The following is a 15177-nucleotide window of genomic DNA, read 5'->3' as shown; positions in this document are numbered from 1 at the left end:
TTTTGCTTCGAAGAATCGGTTTTGAGAGTAAAACCTTTCCAGAAATTTTTCTTCCAATGTGTTCCAATTTGTCATCACTACCTCGGGTTGATCCAGATACCAATCCTTTGCCTTAGATAGCAAAGAGTGTGGGAACAACCTCTTAAATAATGCTTCCTCATCAGCTTGAGCGACACCCGTAGTACCCGCTAACTCATAGAATCGAGTAAGATGCGTGTACGGGTCTTCATGGTCCAATCCGGCGAAAGGACTTGCACAAATCAATTGTATGATACCGGTCTTCAGTTCTGTCGGTCGCCCGTTGGCGGCAGTTCTCGCGAACTGAGGATTGAGTCTTGGACTATTAGCACATGGACCATTAGCAGCCATGTTGCCAACAGTAGGTTGTATAAAAACTTCCGGTTCTTCCTCCGTGAATAGTTCGTGAAAGAAGAATCCTTCTTGCGACTCGTCAATGGTTTCAAGTTGTTGTGACGATGTCGCGGTTGCGTTGTCTCTTGCTTTTGCTATGTTCGCTCTTTTTCGTGCTTTGCTATTTAACCTCCTAGCGGTCCTTTCGATCTCGGGATCAAAAAGAAGTTGATCGCTAGAAACTTTGCTGCGCATACACAATCTTCTGCAAAACTAGCAAACACGTGAAACAACCAAATAGAGAAAATAAAAATTAAAACTCAAAATAAGAACTATTGCAATGCATGCAATATTGACACCAATCCCCGGCAACGGCGCCAATTTGTTGAAAGTATTTGTGGGTAAATATTTTCGGTAATATATCGTATCCACAGGGATTGGTTAATATCACTGCCGTTCTATAGTTGTTTATTTTGAGTTACGAAATTTGGTTTGGTTTGTTTTATACTAATAATAATATCAAAAGCAAATAATAAAATAAAAGCAAGTAAAGGACTTTGTGTTAACAATTAAAGAAAAATGTTGAGTCTTTAGGGTTCATCAACCTAATCCTATACAATTATCAATTAATTCTCAATAGAACAATCCTTTGAATCATTATCTTCACTTATCCTCAAATAAGATTCCATGTCTGCAAATCAAATTAGATAACTTTTACCGGTATGAGATTCGATCTCTCCAAATCACAATAACGATAATAGTAATTAAGAACGATAATTATGAAAACCCAATTACAATTCCATCTCTGCAAATTGCAATTGAATCAATATAGTAACCTAGGGCAAAAGTTAAATCCTTTCTTTCGATCAAAGATTCAACAATGATGTAAATTAAAAGCAAGGTTTCTTATTGATAATAAATTCAAACAATTGTTCACAGGAATTAATCAATGGTAATGTATATTCATAGGTTAACTACTACCTTAGACTCAACAAGAGGGATTTAGCTCTCCATAGACATGAAGAACATACAAGAATCAATGGAGGAATTCATCTTCATCAATAGAATGTCTTCGATTGGTAAAGAATCCACCTTCAATTGTTGTTCTCAGCTTCAGAATCAGATAGCTCTCCTAATTTCGCTCCCAAAAAGTATATCTCACCACTTGGAAAACTAGGGCTTTAAAACAGAACTTTTGGGCTTTTAACGCCGAGGCCGCGGCGCGGCAACGGGCTGGCGCGGCGCGCCCCTCAAACAGAAGTATTTTCGCGGCGCGCCTAGGAACTCTCGCGGCGCGCCCTTTGTACTTTCCATCTTTTTCTTCAGCCTTTGAGACTTCCAGCTTTCTTTCCTCCTCATGTTCTTCTTAAGTTCTTATTCAGCTCAAAACCTGCAACAATAACACCCACAAGTGATTCGATTTGCTTTACGCACGAACTAAACTTATTCAGTTCAATTCTTAATAAAAACCTATGGATTCATCACATTTTTGCATTGGTTTAGAGAAGAAATCACTTATATTAACACATGAATTTACCATTAATTTACTCCTAACAGTTATCAAGTACTTCTCATTGTAAGAAATTCATTCTGTTTGAATATATAAAAATAATGCAATATACATGTTTTTCTCAAATCATTTCATATTTGTCATTATGTTCATTGATACTTCACTCATTTGTCTTAAGCAACTAAAAAAGGAGAATGATGAAATTCAAAAACACATGAACTACTAATTGTATGCTTTTGGAACAAAGACCCTGCTGAGGATGTACAGGCATTGTTTCAATTCCTAAACACCGGAGTTATAAGGGAGTGAAACCTTCGTAAACCCCTTTGAGCCTATGGAGTAGTAGTTTCTTTTCAAAAAATACTAAACCCTCAATCTTAACCAGGGGCAGGGTAGTCTTCAGTTAGTGCAACCGAGTGCTCAACTTTCAGGTATTCCATCAGAGGATCAATCATATTCATATTCCATCTCTCACAACAAAAGAAGAAGAGCACAATCCACAATGGATGTCTCCCATTCACAAAGAAGAAGGCAGTCACAACCTTTTCACCAAGTCAATCACCAAAGTCATACAACTTGCTCCCGAACGAGACAACAAAAAAAAGAATGATAAGAAAGTTATGAATCATGATAAAAAAAGAAACAATAGCCCGCTAAGTCAAAAAAAACAACAACAAAGCTTTGAAGCAAATGACTTAGGCAAAAATTAGGGCATATCCCGCTGGACAACGAACACCAATATCAAAAGAAACTTTCTGTCCAGACAAAAGTTAGGGAAAGCAAAAGGCAAAGCACAAGAAAGAAATCCTCCAAGGGACAAGTTGTTGTGACCATAAACAAAAGCATCAAAGGGTGGCTGCCACCTCCATCAAAGCCATAAAGGATCCTCATTCATTACAACCCTTCCTGAAAGGTGAACACTCGTGTCAAGCTAACTGAACGTAGGACTGGAGAACATCACGAAGAGGGGTGGGTTAAGTAGAATTTGAGCCTTTATCCTTTGTTTCTTAAACCGTGAACCCGGCCACTGTAACACCCCATTTCTACCCGGCAAATATATATAAATCAAATCAGAGTTTTCAAAATTCTCAATAAACAAATGAGGCGTCACATAAATAAATAAAAAAAACAAAACCAATCAACTCGTCGCATAAAGCGGATACATAGCACTTTTGAAAAAGAATAACTTATTTTATTAAAACACAGCGGAATCACTTCAGAATGTATTCAATAAAATATCTTCAGTTAACTTAACATTTTGTCCAACCAAAATGAAACAATTAGATAGCAACATCAATAATAATATAAATCGTTCCCCCCAGAGTGCTACGTATCAGAGCGACAACCGACTCGAGTAATGGCAACTAAATCTTCATACTTGAATACCTGCACATTGCCAATATAAAGGCAACGGCGAAACAAGAGAAAAGGGTGAGATATCAAATCATATAAGTGGGCGCATGATAAATTATATATTAGGATTCAGGCATATAAAATCATTACATCGCAAGTATCAACAGTTACCATACACATCATACTTCCACATTTCATTAACCTCTCATACTTTTCATCGCACAACAAGTCATAATTATGTAAATAATATCATCTAATAAATTTCACATATTCAAGTAAGCACAAAATTCAATAGTATAATACTCAAAAGATTCAATACTATTATTCCAAATATATACACAATCCATCATTATCACATATTCACACGTTTAACCAATTATATATCAAAACATCACCAATTTCAATTATCACATCTCATGTACACATGACAATCACATAAATGCATATATTCAAACATCACTTAACCTCCATGTGACTCAATGCAAGACATGTGACTCTATGCATGTGGTACCCAATATGGACCCAAAGTTCCACCGCTTCCGATTCATATAGAATCTAGCCACGCTTCAGATCCGGACAAGACCAAAGCCACCAAATGTAAACATATAGTTTACCGCTTTCCGATTCACTCTAGAATCCAAGCCACGCTTATGTTTCAAAGCAAACCACCTTTGTTTCAAGGCATCCATGATATGAATGTATGTACAATGTTAATCAAACATATGCAATTAAGATCATCTCTACCATCTTAATATTTAGCATATCACAATAATTCAACTCGATGAATTATCCACCAATTGTACACAACATTCACAACACATACATATCATTCACATATAAAAGGTCAATTAATCAATTACGATTCACAAAATCCAATTAACACTAGTAACCATACTATCTCATGTTAATTCTCATTTTGCCCATTATATATGAACATACACATTTAAAATCAAGCAATTAATCATTAAAATTAATGCTATCCAACTACCCACAAAGAATCAATATCAAAACAACATCATTGACATAATAATATATATTTCTCAACATACATATTCAATCAAAACACAATTACGGATAAATTCTCAAAATATCGTAATTTATCGACAAACCAAATAGTTAATCTAATTCCAAATTATATTCTAATCAATTAAACACATTGAAATTAATTCAACTATTAATTTAACCAATTAACATCAAACTATATTAATTTAATTCACTTCAATTTCTACTCCATTTCCAATTTCTAGTATTCTATTGCTCAAAACCATTTTTATTGAAAAGAATATCACGCTAGCTTTCTAACGCCTCGAACGGAGACTCAAACGGAGTTACAGTTCAAAAGATATGAATTGTTAAAGTTCCAATAAAAAAAACAAACACAGACGTTATACACTGACAACTCTAAACATGTCAGAATTACTCAAAACAAATAAAAATATGACTCTTAATAATTCAAAACAACTCTAACAACTTATTGTCGACTCTAACAACTCTATTGACAACTCTAACAACTCTATTGACAATTCTATTAAATTATTATAATTTATTTATAAAGAATATTTAAATTAAACACAATTTCAGTTGATTAGTAAAATATCACAATTTCAACAAAATAAGACCACCACGTTAATCTACTAATTAAACTTAGCTACCACATAAATTTTTATCAAATTCCGGACAACTAATTATACCGCTTAATTCGGCTATTTCGATCAAACGGAACTGTTTATTAATTCTATAATTACTAATGTTAACTAGGAATTTGTTCTATTCACTATACATACTTCACCATTCTTTAATTCTACTGGTTTCCAATTTATTGTCTCTACTGTTCAATTATATTTCCATTTCGTAATGGCCATATCCATTATATATATTAGTTAACATTGAAGCAAGTTCATAACAGGCTTATATATATTCTAACAAATTCAATCACTAATTAATTAACATAATAAAAGCAAGCACATAAGAGGGCTCATATATATTCCAACAAATTCAATCATTGGTTTAATAGCTAATACAGTAGGCAACCAGCAAGAAAACATTATGCAGCACTTATCAAAATTTCATAAAACAAAATGGAGTAATAGTCTAATGGGAGAGCCGCTCGGCAAACCCACGTTAACAGCACCTCAGCAACAAACAGAATCATACAAAGGCATAGTAGTTTTAGAACCATTCATATATTGATATGTACAGCAACGACATAATTTCAATTTCCAGAAAAACAGTCAACACAACAATTTCAAACAACACCCATAAATAAATTCAACACAATAAATGAATAACCTAAATCCCTAATCCCCAACATATAATTGTTCATGAGCCCCATTATAGGAAGAGAACCTCACCCTTACCTTATTCAATGGAAGCAACTTAATGGGTCTCTAATTGCATCTTCAATTTGACACCATGGATGAAACCTCTAAGCTTGTTCTTCTCCTTCCAAACTTGCCTCTTTCTCTTCATAACTTGTTTCCTCCCAAATGAGAACACTACTCTTAATATCTCTAAAACCCTAATTTTATTATTTCAATTGGGCTCATTCTTTCACTTCCTCTTTATTATTCTCAATTTTTAAAAACTGTTTTGTATTTTTTACTTTTAAAAACTAAAAAAGAGAAATAGCTGAAACATATTTTGGTTTTTACTTCTCAATTTTAGTTTTTAAAAATTTGAAAAAATTTTGAAATATTGAAACACGCTGAAAACGACTTGTTTTCAATTTCACCTCACTTTTCTCTCTCGATCAAAACTCACACAATCTTCTCTCACAAACACGAAGAAAAAGCAATGGAAAAATTGTGCGATCTTCAAATTTTCCCTCAATGGTCTTCGATTCATGTTCTGTGATCTTCAAGTTCTTCTCTACGATTTGCGATTTCAATTTTTAGGTTGGTTATTTCACTCTTTCATTGATAATTTCTTCATGTTGAATTGTTAGGTCAAAATATTTTGTTTGATTAACCTAATTTAAGTTTAGATCTAGTAGAATTTCTATGAATATTTTAACAGACTCTGATTTGTAAACTTTGATAGTTTTTCATATTTTTTCATTTTCTTCAACTCAGTTATTTGCTTAAAGGTTTGTTGGATTAACCTAATTTGATATGAATTGAGTTTGTAGAATCTATGCATCTATGAAACTGGATTTAGAATTTTAATTCTAGTAGAATTTACATGCTAAAATGATAATAACAACAATTTTGTGTTGAATAATTTTGAGCAAATTATATTTTAGGAATGATGTTTCAAAGTAGAATAAAATTGTTTGTTCAATGATTTAGGAGTAAAAAACTATTGCAGTATGTTGTAGCAAATTGACCAAGTATCATATATGAATTGAATTTTGCTGTGTATTAATGTATGTTTGACACAACTTGTGTTAGAGATAGGATTTGGCTATGTGAACACTATCAATGGAATAAACACAAGAAGGATTTTCCTACATTCTCACTAGCTTAAAATGTTGCTTGTTTGAGGATGATATCATGGATTGAATAGGAATAATCATGAATAGGTTAAGTTAAGTTTAAAATATGGGTGGAATTGAGTTTGGATGAAAATATGTTTTAAATAGTTGTTGGTTTCATTAATTCTTCTATTCATACAATATAATAGACTATTGCTCCATGAATTTGCTAATGATTTATGAAAATGTCAAAATGAAATATGGAGTAGGTGTTTTGGTAAAAGATTGAAGTTTTCTGTTATAGGTTTTGTCCATGGTGCCTATTACTAACAGAATCTCTTACTTTTGATTGCTACGCCTTTTTGTTCGTGTATAGTTTAATTTGTAAATGTTAATAGTTTATGTCAAATCAATGTGTACATGTGAATTGTGGTTAGATGACTGCAACTTTGTTTAATAACATAATAACAAATCTCCATCAACTGCTCATAAATATAATAGTGAAAATCAATAACATTGGTCATGCTAATAGTGCACATTCGATATATGTCAAGTTCGGTTATCAATTATTTACATTTTTTGAAACAGTATAGTATTTACATTCTCTTTGAATAGACATATTTCAGTATAATGTATAACCATATATGTTCAGTATAATGTAAGTATCAGACACCAATGCATATGAAAAAGTATATCTATAAAGTATAAAGTATAATGTGATTGGTTGTGTCTAAACAGGTTTGAGATTTTGAGAAAGCATGAAGAACAACAGCTATCGTGTCCATTTTGCTGCGCCAGGCTCTTCCTCGACCAGGCCTGCCACTTCCTCAGTTGCGCCTACTTCTGTTGGTGCGCCTGCCTCTTCCTCAGTTGCACCTGCACACTCTTCCTCAGTTGCACCTGCTGGTGCGCCTGCCGTTGCTGCACAGGTAACGTGACTCACATTCACTCGAATGGATCATCTTTAAGTTTAGAATGTATCAATAAAACATGCCTATGTCTTTTTATCTTGTTAATGACTGCGTGTGACTCTATTCTAGATTTCCTAAGTTGCTTGTTTTTATGATAGATGGCAACTAATGTTGACATTAGTGACTCAAAGCTTTGGCCTGATTTTGTAACTAAAGTTTTCATTGACATTATGGTTGATGAAGTTACAAAAGGAAATATGCCAAATGGTGTGTTTCATAATAGAACATGGACCTCAATGACTACTAGGTTGAGTTGTATAACTAGTCGATCATTCAAAGCTGGACAACTAAAGGCAAAAATGCATAGGCTGCGAGCTATGTATCGTGAGTTCTATTCCCTCTTGCAAAATACTGGATTTGGGTGGAATGCTGAAACCAACACAGTTACTGCTAGTGAAGAGGTCTGGAGAAATTATCTGAAGGTATATTGCTTATATTTTTGCTCATTTTAAGATTACTTCATGTGTAGTTTATGCATTTTTTCTGTTTGTCTTTTACTCTCCAATGTAGTAACTCTATGTTCAGTGAGGCATGTATGAACTTGGGTAGTTTATGTTATAGAACTTAGGTAGTTTGTGTAATAGAACTTGGGTGTTTTTTCTGTTTTTCCTTTACTCTCTAATGTAGTTGGTAGATGTAAGAAGCTGAAATGAGTTTCCTGAGTTTGATTCAGTTTGATTAGAATTTTGTCCTACCACACCCAACGAAGGTGTGAGAGTCGATTCGTCATTTCCTGCATCTGTTAGGTAGATTTTCCAGTTCATTATTTCAAACAATACTAAGAATAAAAATGAGTTCTGAATTTAGAAAGCATAGTATGAATTACTTGAAAGGTTGAGTTCATTTGAGTTAAAGGGTGTTTCTTGTTGTTGTCTTGTTTGTTCTTGTTTGGACTTGTTTTGCAAACTGTGTTGTATTGGGTTTGCAAGAGTTATCATAATTAGAATAGTCTGCTTTGAAATAATACTATATGTTGTGTTTTAAGATTGTTACATGGTATAATGAAACATTAATATAACTGTGAACATGTGTGTCAAATAGGGCTTAAACAGTACACAATATACCTTGCCTACAATATAATTGCTTCATAACTGTGGCTGAATTTCTTATATTATTTTAGGTACATGATAAAGCTTCTCAATTTCAAAAGAAAGGGTGTGATCATTATAAGTTGTTGGAGATGATATTCAACAAAAATAATGCAACTGGAGTACTTCATCACTCATCTACCCAAGATCCACCAAATACTGATGAAGAAAATGAGCTTGACAATCAATACCTTAACAATGGGAGTGCGAGTCATGTACGTGTTGATAATGATAGTTCAGATGATGATCTACATGAAGTGGAGCACATCACACGTAGTGGAAAGAAACAAGTTCAAGTACGATCCAGGAAAGAGTCTACATCACATATGATGGGAGAGGCACTTTCAGCATGGGCTAAAGCATCTTTGGCAAAAGCTGAGAGGTATAGGGATAGGAGTGTGGAGGCTACTTCACGTGTAACATCAGACTGCTCTCTTACTAAGTGTGTGGCTGTTCTAGATGAGATGGAAGACATTGCTCATGATGTATATGGAAAAGCTTTGGAAAAGTTTATGAATCCTGATTGGAGAGAAGTGTTCATCGCCATGTCTCTTGAGAGGAAACGTGGATGGGTACTTAGACTTTAAAGATAAAATCTTGCTTGAATTTGTGGTGGTAGTGATGAGACATACTTATCTTAGTACTTTGTTTATCGTTTTTATAGTTATGTACTTTGTTCTATTTGCTAACAATTGTTTGTGTTTTTTGGTATTGTTTTGAATTTTATAGTTATGTTATAAAACCTTTTGTTTCCTTTTAATTGAATATCTCATTATTAAATTTTTGTTATTAAATTGTATGACAGGTTCTAACTAGAGTTGATATTGATAAAAGTGATGATTCTACTTCTGATGCAAGTGATGATGAATTTGCGGAATTTCTCTTTAATCGTATGATTTATGACTATCATCAGAAATACTTTAACAAAGCAAAGGTTTTGACATCTTTATTGTCTGGTCGTGAGTTTGTTGCTGAAGTATTAAGTGGATCTGGAACAAGTTGTTTTGAATTATTTCGTATGAAGAAAGAATGTTTTGTGAGTTTTTGTAATGAGTTAAGGGAGAAGAACTACTTAGGTGACTCAAGAGATGTGCTTGTTGAAGAGAAAGTTGCTACATTTTTATTCATAATTGGTCATAATGTTCGTCATAGAGTTGCATCAAACCGCTTTCAACATTCCACTGAAACAATCTCACGCAATTTCAAGGAGGTATTAAGGGCGGTGTGTCGATTCGGAAAGGAACTAATAAATCAAGAGTCGAAAGAGTTACCTGAAAGAATTAAAAATAATTCAAAATACTATCCTTGGTTTAAGGTATGCATATAATTCTTACTATTGCTATCGTAGTTGTATATTTATTTCAACATAATTTGATTATGGTTTACTTATTCATATTATTTGGGTTATATCTTAAAGAATTGCATAGGCGCAATTGATGGTACACATATAAGTGCATCGGTTCCCGCAGAAAAACAAATTTCATGTAGAGATAGAAAGGCAACTATCACACAAAATGTCATGTGTGCTTGTGATTTTAACATGATGTTTACGTATGTATATTCGGGATGGGAAGGAAGTGCACATGATTCAAAGATTCTTTTGGATGCCATTACAAATCAAAATGCGGGATTTCCTTGGCCACCAAGAGGTAAGTCATAATATAATCATAGAATTATGTTCGATGAAATTAACAAAGTTGAGCTAATATATATTTTATTTGATGTAGGTTCTTTTTATCTCGTTGATTCTGGGTATCCATGTATTGGAGGTTTTCTTCCCCCTTACAGGGGTGAAAGGTATCATGCACAAGAATATAGAGGTCAAGGTAGAAAACCCAAAAATCCAGAAGAGTTATTTAACTATAGACACTCGTCTCTAAGGATGACAATTGAGCGTTGTTTTGGAGTGCTAAAAAATAGATTTCCTATTTTAAAGTTGATGCCTCCTTATAAACCTTCTAGGCAACGACTTATAGTTATTGCATGTTGTGCTATTCATAATTACATACGCAAGTGGAATTTACCTGACGAGTTGTTTAGGATATGGGAAGAAATGGATCCTATCGAACTTGAGGGGATGCAAGAAGGTCCTATCATAGAAGGAACAAGTTCCAATGTCAACAATTTAACAAGGTTATCTAATGAAGGTGCTGCTGAAATGGCAATGGAGAGAAATCTTATTAGAGATGACATGTGGGTACACCGTAACAATTAAGCGAACTAATTATCTCTCTTTTAGATTTTCATACAAGTAATTTGGAGTTTTAGTGGTTATTTTATGAATTCCTATGTTGGTTTAATTTGATATGAATGTTGAAGATGTTGATATACGCTATAGTACTTTGATAATGAAATCTTGTGTGAACAAGTTATTAACTCGAATCTAAAAAAGAATTAAATTATATATTTAATCATAAGAAGTTTTTATCTCGATTTTATTTAATTATAAAATTGTACATTTGTATATTTAAATATAAGTTATTAAAAATTTGATTATTAACTAATAAAAGTCTTTTTCAATTTATATTAGTTAAAAACCAATTTTTTAAAATCAGATTATCAAATAGATTTTTTATTTTTACATCTCTAAAACTGTTTTTAAAAATAGTTGACCAAATGAATTTTTTTATTTTCTCATTATAAAAACAGTTTTGAAAAGTCATGTTACCAAACAAATATTTTAATAGTTTTTTTTTTTAAAACACTTTTCTAAAACAATTTTCTAAAACCTATTTTAAAAACTGAAAAGCAAAATTGATTCAAACACACCCTTAATATCTCTAAAACCCTAATTTTATTATTTCAATTGGGCTCATTCTTTCACTTCCTCTTTATTATTCTCCACAATTCAATTTAGGCCCAATAAAATAAATAACTCTAATTAAATCAAAATATCACTTATAATAATAATTCCTTCAATATAATAATTCCGACTTATAAATAATATTATTCTTAATATTATTTTCTGACTATCTGACTTCGATTTATATAATTCCAAATACGCCCTTAAATAACACCGATAATCCAAATTCGACTAAATCAAATATTTAAATTCTTCAATAATTTAATTAACCAATTTAATTAAATTCAGGGTGTTACAACTCTCCCCCACTTAGAATATTTTCGTCCTCGAAAATTGGCTCAACACCATCCAAACACAAACCTCGTATCCAAATATGAATCTTCAAATCGCGCTTGGTAACACTTCGATCACTACCTCTTCGTCACAATAATGATTCTCATGAACATAAACACTTTACAGTTCTTACCAGATTCACAATAATCCACGACCCAATGCAGCATCCTGGCTCATCGCACTTATTCCAACAGTCTATCAATCCAAACATCAAGATAACTCTATTTCACAGTCTTCTGACATATCGTCCTTCACTTCTTACAAGTCTAATAACAATAGCGCAACGCAATGCTTCCGCTGCGTGACTCTGATAATTCTTCTTTAAGTCACTGCCTTGTTAAAACTCCGTCAACTGTATGGTTCACCAATTTTCAATCCAACGCATACTTTCCTTAATACTCATTTTCACATCGTTGTTTCACTTGTTACCTCCAAATCCTTCACCTTGCGACATTCGCTTGCACAAAACTCATTACTCTGAATTGTTCATTTCTTCCGACTCTTACTCAACCATTCCTCTTATCAGTTACACAAACTGGTGAGCGACTACCTTCGCGACGTAACATCAATACTCTTTCTCTACTATTAAGATAGCAAGACAGATCTATAACATTCAGTACGATTGTCATCTACCATTAACAATGGATTGAGGGTGATCAGTTCCCCAATTTGCCAATTAGTATCCGACAACCTTAGTGGAGTATAAATCGTTGTTACCTCAAAATAGCGTTCTTTCCGAATTCCCACTTAAATCCAATAACACGACGTACTCCAATGATTCACTTTGGGTTTTCACAACTCCCACAACATCTTACCTTATTAATCGATTTTGTCGGTAAGACACCGACGTCCAAACATAATACAAAAGTCTGATTCATAATAACTTAGCATCACACAATTCGTTTCGTCTCAACCGAAGTTCTCCTCACGATAAACTGGCAGTAGAAATTCCATACAGTCCTTCTTTTATATACACTGCCACTTTTTGGCATCCCAAATACGACTTCTATCATCCCTAAGTCTGACTTTTTCTTCGCTACTACTTCACTCTTCCTTAAAAGTCATAAGTACTCAAATCATCTTTAATACCAAATATCTCGTTCTCTCATCTTAATCATAAACAACAAGTTTTGCTTAACTTCGCTTCATACATTTGCGGTAATAACCATTCTTATTCAACAGGCTTACACATTTCCATATGGTAGAATACAACTTCACCTCTTCGTAGGCTCAAACGGTACGTCCAACTGATACTCGAAACCCAAGCTACAAAACTCTGGGGTTATCCGAATTGTAAACATCGACGTCAAGCATCGACAATTTTTACGTTATCTCCTAAACTCCTCAAATAACTTCGACGATAAACTGCATCCCATCTCAACATCATCACGTCAAAATCAAATCTATTACGGCTGCGGCAATAATTCTTATAATACACTTCATCTCGTTATCTTTCTGACGCTTCAAACAGAGTTCAAATCAGATATCCGAAACTCAAGCTACACACATTCTCGAGTTCCCACTCGGGTTCGCGATTCACACCACTTCACACATCAACTACGTCCGTTAATCACTTATGCGGGTCTAAGATAAAGCCTACCACAACTTTATCACTTTAACACTTGTCAAACACCGGTATTAGATGCAAAGGTTAAACACACCGATAAGTTCTCAGTCCTTAACCATGCTGAACATCGCCACTCTCTAACTTCTGTCTCCCAAAATTATCATTAACTTCACATCGTTCCAAAACTCTCAACAACACTTGCATCGTCGCTTGTCGACAGCATACCTGACCATCCCTTACAACAGAAACATCTACGAGAAGTAAAACTTCTCTCCAACTTGGAATCAAACCAATCCCTGCAACAAAGCAAATAAGTACCGACAGTGTTTCACACACATGTCGCGTACTAAGGAATAAAATACTCACAGCATTCAACTGCCACACAACTCAACTGACTCGACAACTTGGCCAGACGGACCAACCAGGCTCTGATACCACTAATGTAACACCCCATTTCTACCCGGCAAATATATATAAATCAAATCAGAGTTTTCAAAATTCTCAATAAACAAATGAGGCGTCACATAAATAAATAAAAAAAACAAAACCAATCAACTCGTCGCATAAAGCGGATACATAGCACTTTTGAAAAAGAATAACTTATTTTATTAAAACACAGCGGAATCACTTCAGAATGTATTCAATAAAATATCTTCAGTTAACTTAACATTTTGTCCAACCAAAATGAAACAATTAGATAGCAACATCAATAATAATATAAATCGTTCCCCCCAGAGTGCTACGTATCAGAGCGACAACCGACTCGAGTAATGGCAACTAAATCTTCATACTTGAATACCTGCACATTGCCAATATAAAGGCAACGGCGAAACAAGAGAAAAGGGTGAGATATCAAATCATATAAGTGGGCGCATGATAAATTATATATTAGGATTCAGGCATATAAAATCATTACATCGCAAGTATCAACAGTTACCATACACATCATACTTCCACATTTCATTAACCTCTCATACTTTTCATCGCACAACAAGTCATAATTATGTAAATAATATCATCTAATAAATTTCACATATTCAAGTAAGCACAAAATTCAATAGTATAATACTCAAAAGATTCAATACTATTATTCCAAATATATACACAATCCATCATTATCACATATTCACACGTTTAACCAATTATATATCAAAACATCACCAATTTCAATTATCACATCTCATGTACACATGACAATCACATAAATGCATATATTCAAACATCACTTAACCTCCATGTGACTCAATGCAAGACATGTGACTCTATGCATGTGGTACCCAATATGGACCCAAAGTTCCACCGCTTCCGATTCATATAGAATCTAGCCACGCTTCAGATCCGGACAAGACCAAAGCCACCAAATGTAAACATATAGTTTACCGCTTTCCGATTCACTCTAGAATCCAAGCCACGCTTATGTTTCAAAGCAAACCACCTTTGTTTCAAGGCATCCATGATATGAATGTATGTACAATGTTAATCAAACATATGCAATTAAGATCATCTCTACCATCTTAATATTTAGCATATCACAATGATTCAACTCGATGAATTATCCACCAATTGTACACAACATTCACAACACATACATATCATTCACATATAAAAGGTCAATTAATCAATTACGATTCACAAAATCCAATTAACACTAGTAACCATACTATCTCATGTTAATTCTCATTTTGCCCATTATATATGAACATACACATTTAAAATCAAGCAATTAATCATTAAAATTAATGCTATCCAACTACCCACAAAGAATCAATATCAAAACAACATCATTGAC

At 33.6% G+C, this 15177-nt stretch overlaps 2 protein-coding genes across 2 annotated transcripts in view; both read left to right on the top strand.

The window, feature by feature from the left end:
- Positions 1–15177, top strand: part of LOC131629382 (zinc finger CCCH domain-containing protein 64) — a 99069-nt gene that overhangs the window by 18255 nt on the left and 65637 nt on the right.
- Positions 9536–10931, top strand: LOC131629393 (protein ALP1-like). Its single transcript, XM_058900185.1, has 3 exons — positions 9536–10000; positions 10103–10334; positions 10413–10931. Exons 1-3 carry the CDS (start codon positions 9578–9580, stop codon positions 10898–10900), a joined length of 1143 nt encoding a protein of 380 aa, XP_058756168.1. The 5' UTR covers positions 9536–9577; the 3' UTR covers positions 10901–10931.

The sequence above is a fragment of the Vicia villosa genome, linkage group LG1 (assembly GCF_029867415.1).
Source record: "Vicia villosa cultivar HV-30 ecotype Madison, WI linkage group LG1, Vvil1.0, whole genome shotgun sequence".
NCBI lineage: Eukaryota > Viridiplantae > Streptophyta > Magnoliopsida > Fabales > Fabaceae > Vicia > Vicia villosa.
Note: the sequence above shows the minus strand (reverse complement) of the source record. Positions and strands in the feature narration are given on the sequence as shown.

Excerpts from the sequence above, each read along its gene's own strand:
- LOC131629393 (XM_058900185.1), top strand. The coding sequence starts at position 9,578 with ATGATTTATGACTATCATCAGAAATACTTTAACAAAGCAAAGGTTTTG. Across the intron at positions 10,001-10,102 it reads AATACTATCCTTGGTTTAAG|AATTGCATAGGCGCAATTGA; the intron begins GTATGCATATAA and ends TATATCTTAAAG. Across the intron at positions 10,335-10,412 it reads ATTTCCTTGGCCACCAAGAG|GTTCTTTTTATCTCGTTGAT; the intron begins GTAAGTCATAAT and ends TATTTGATGTAG.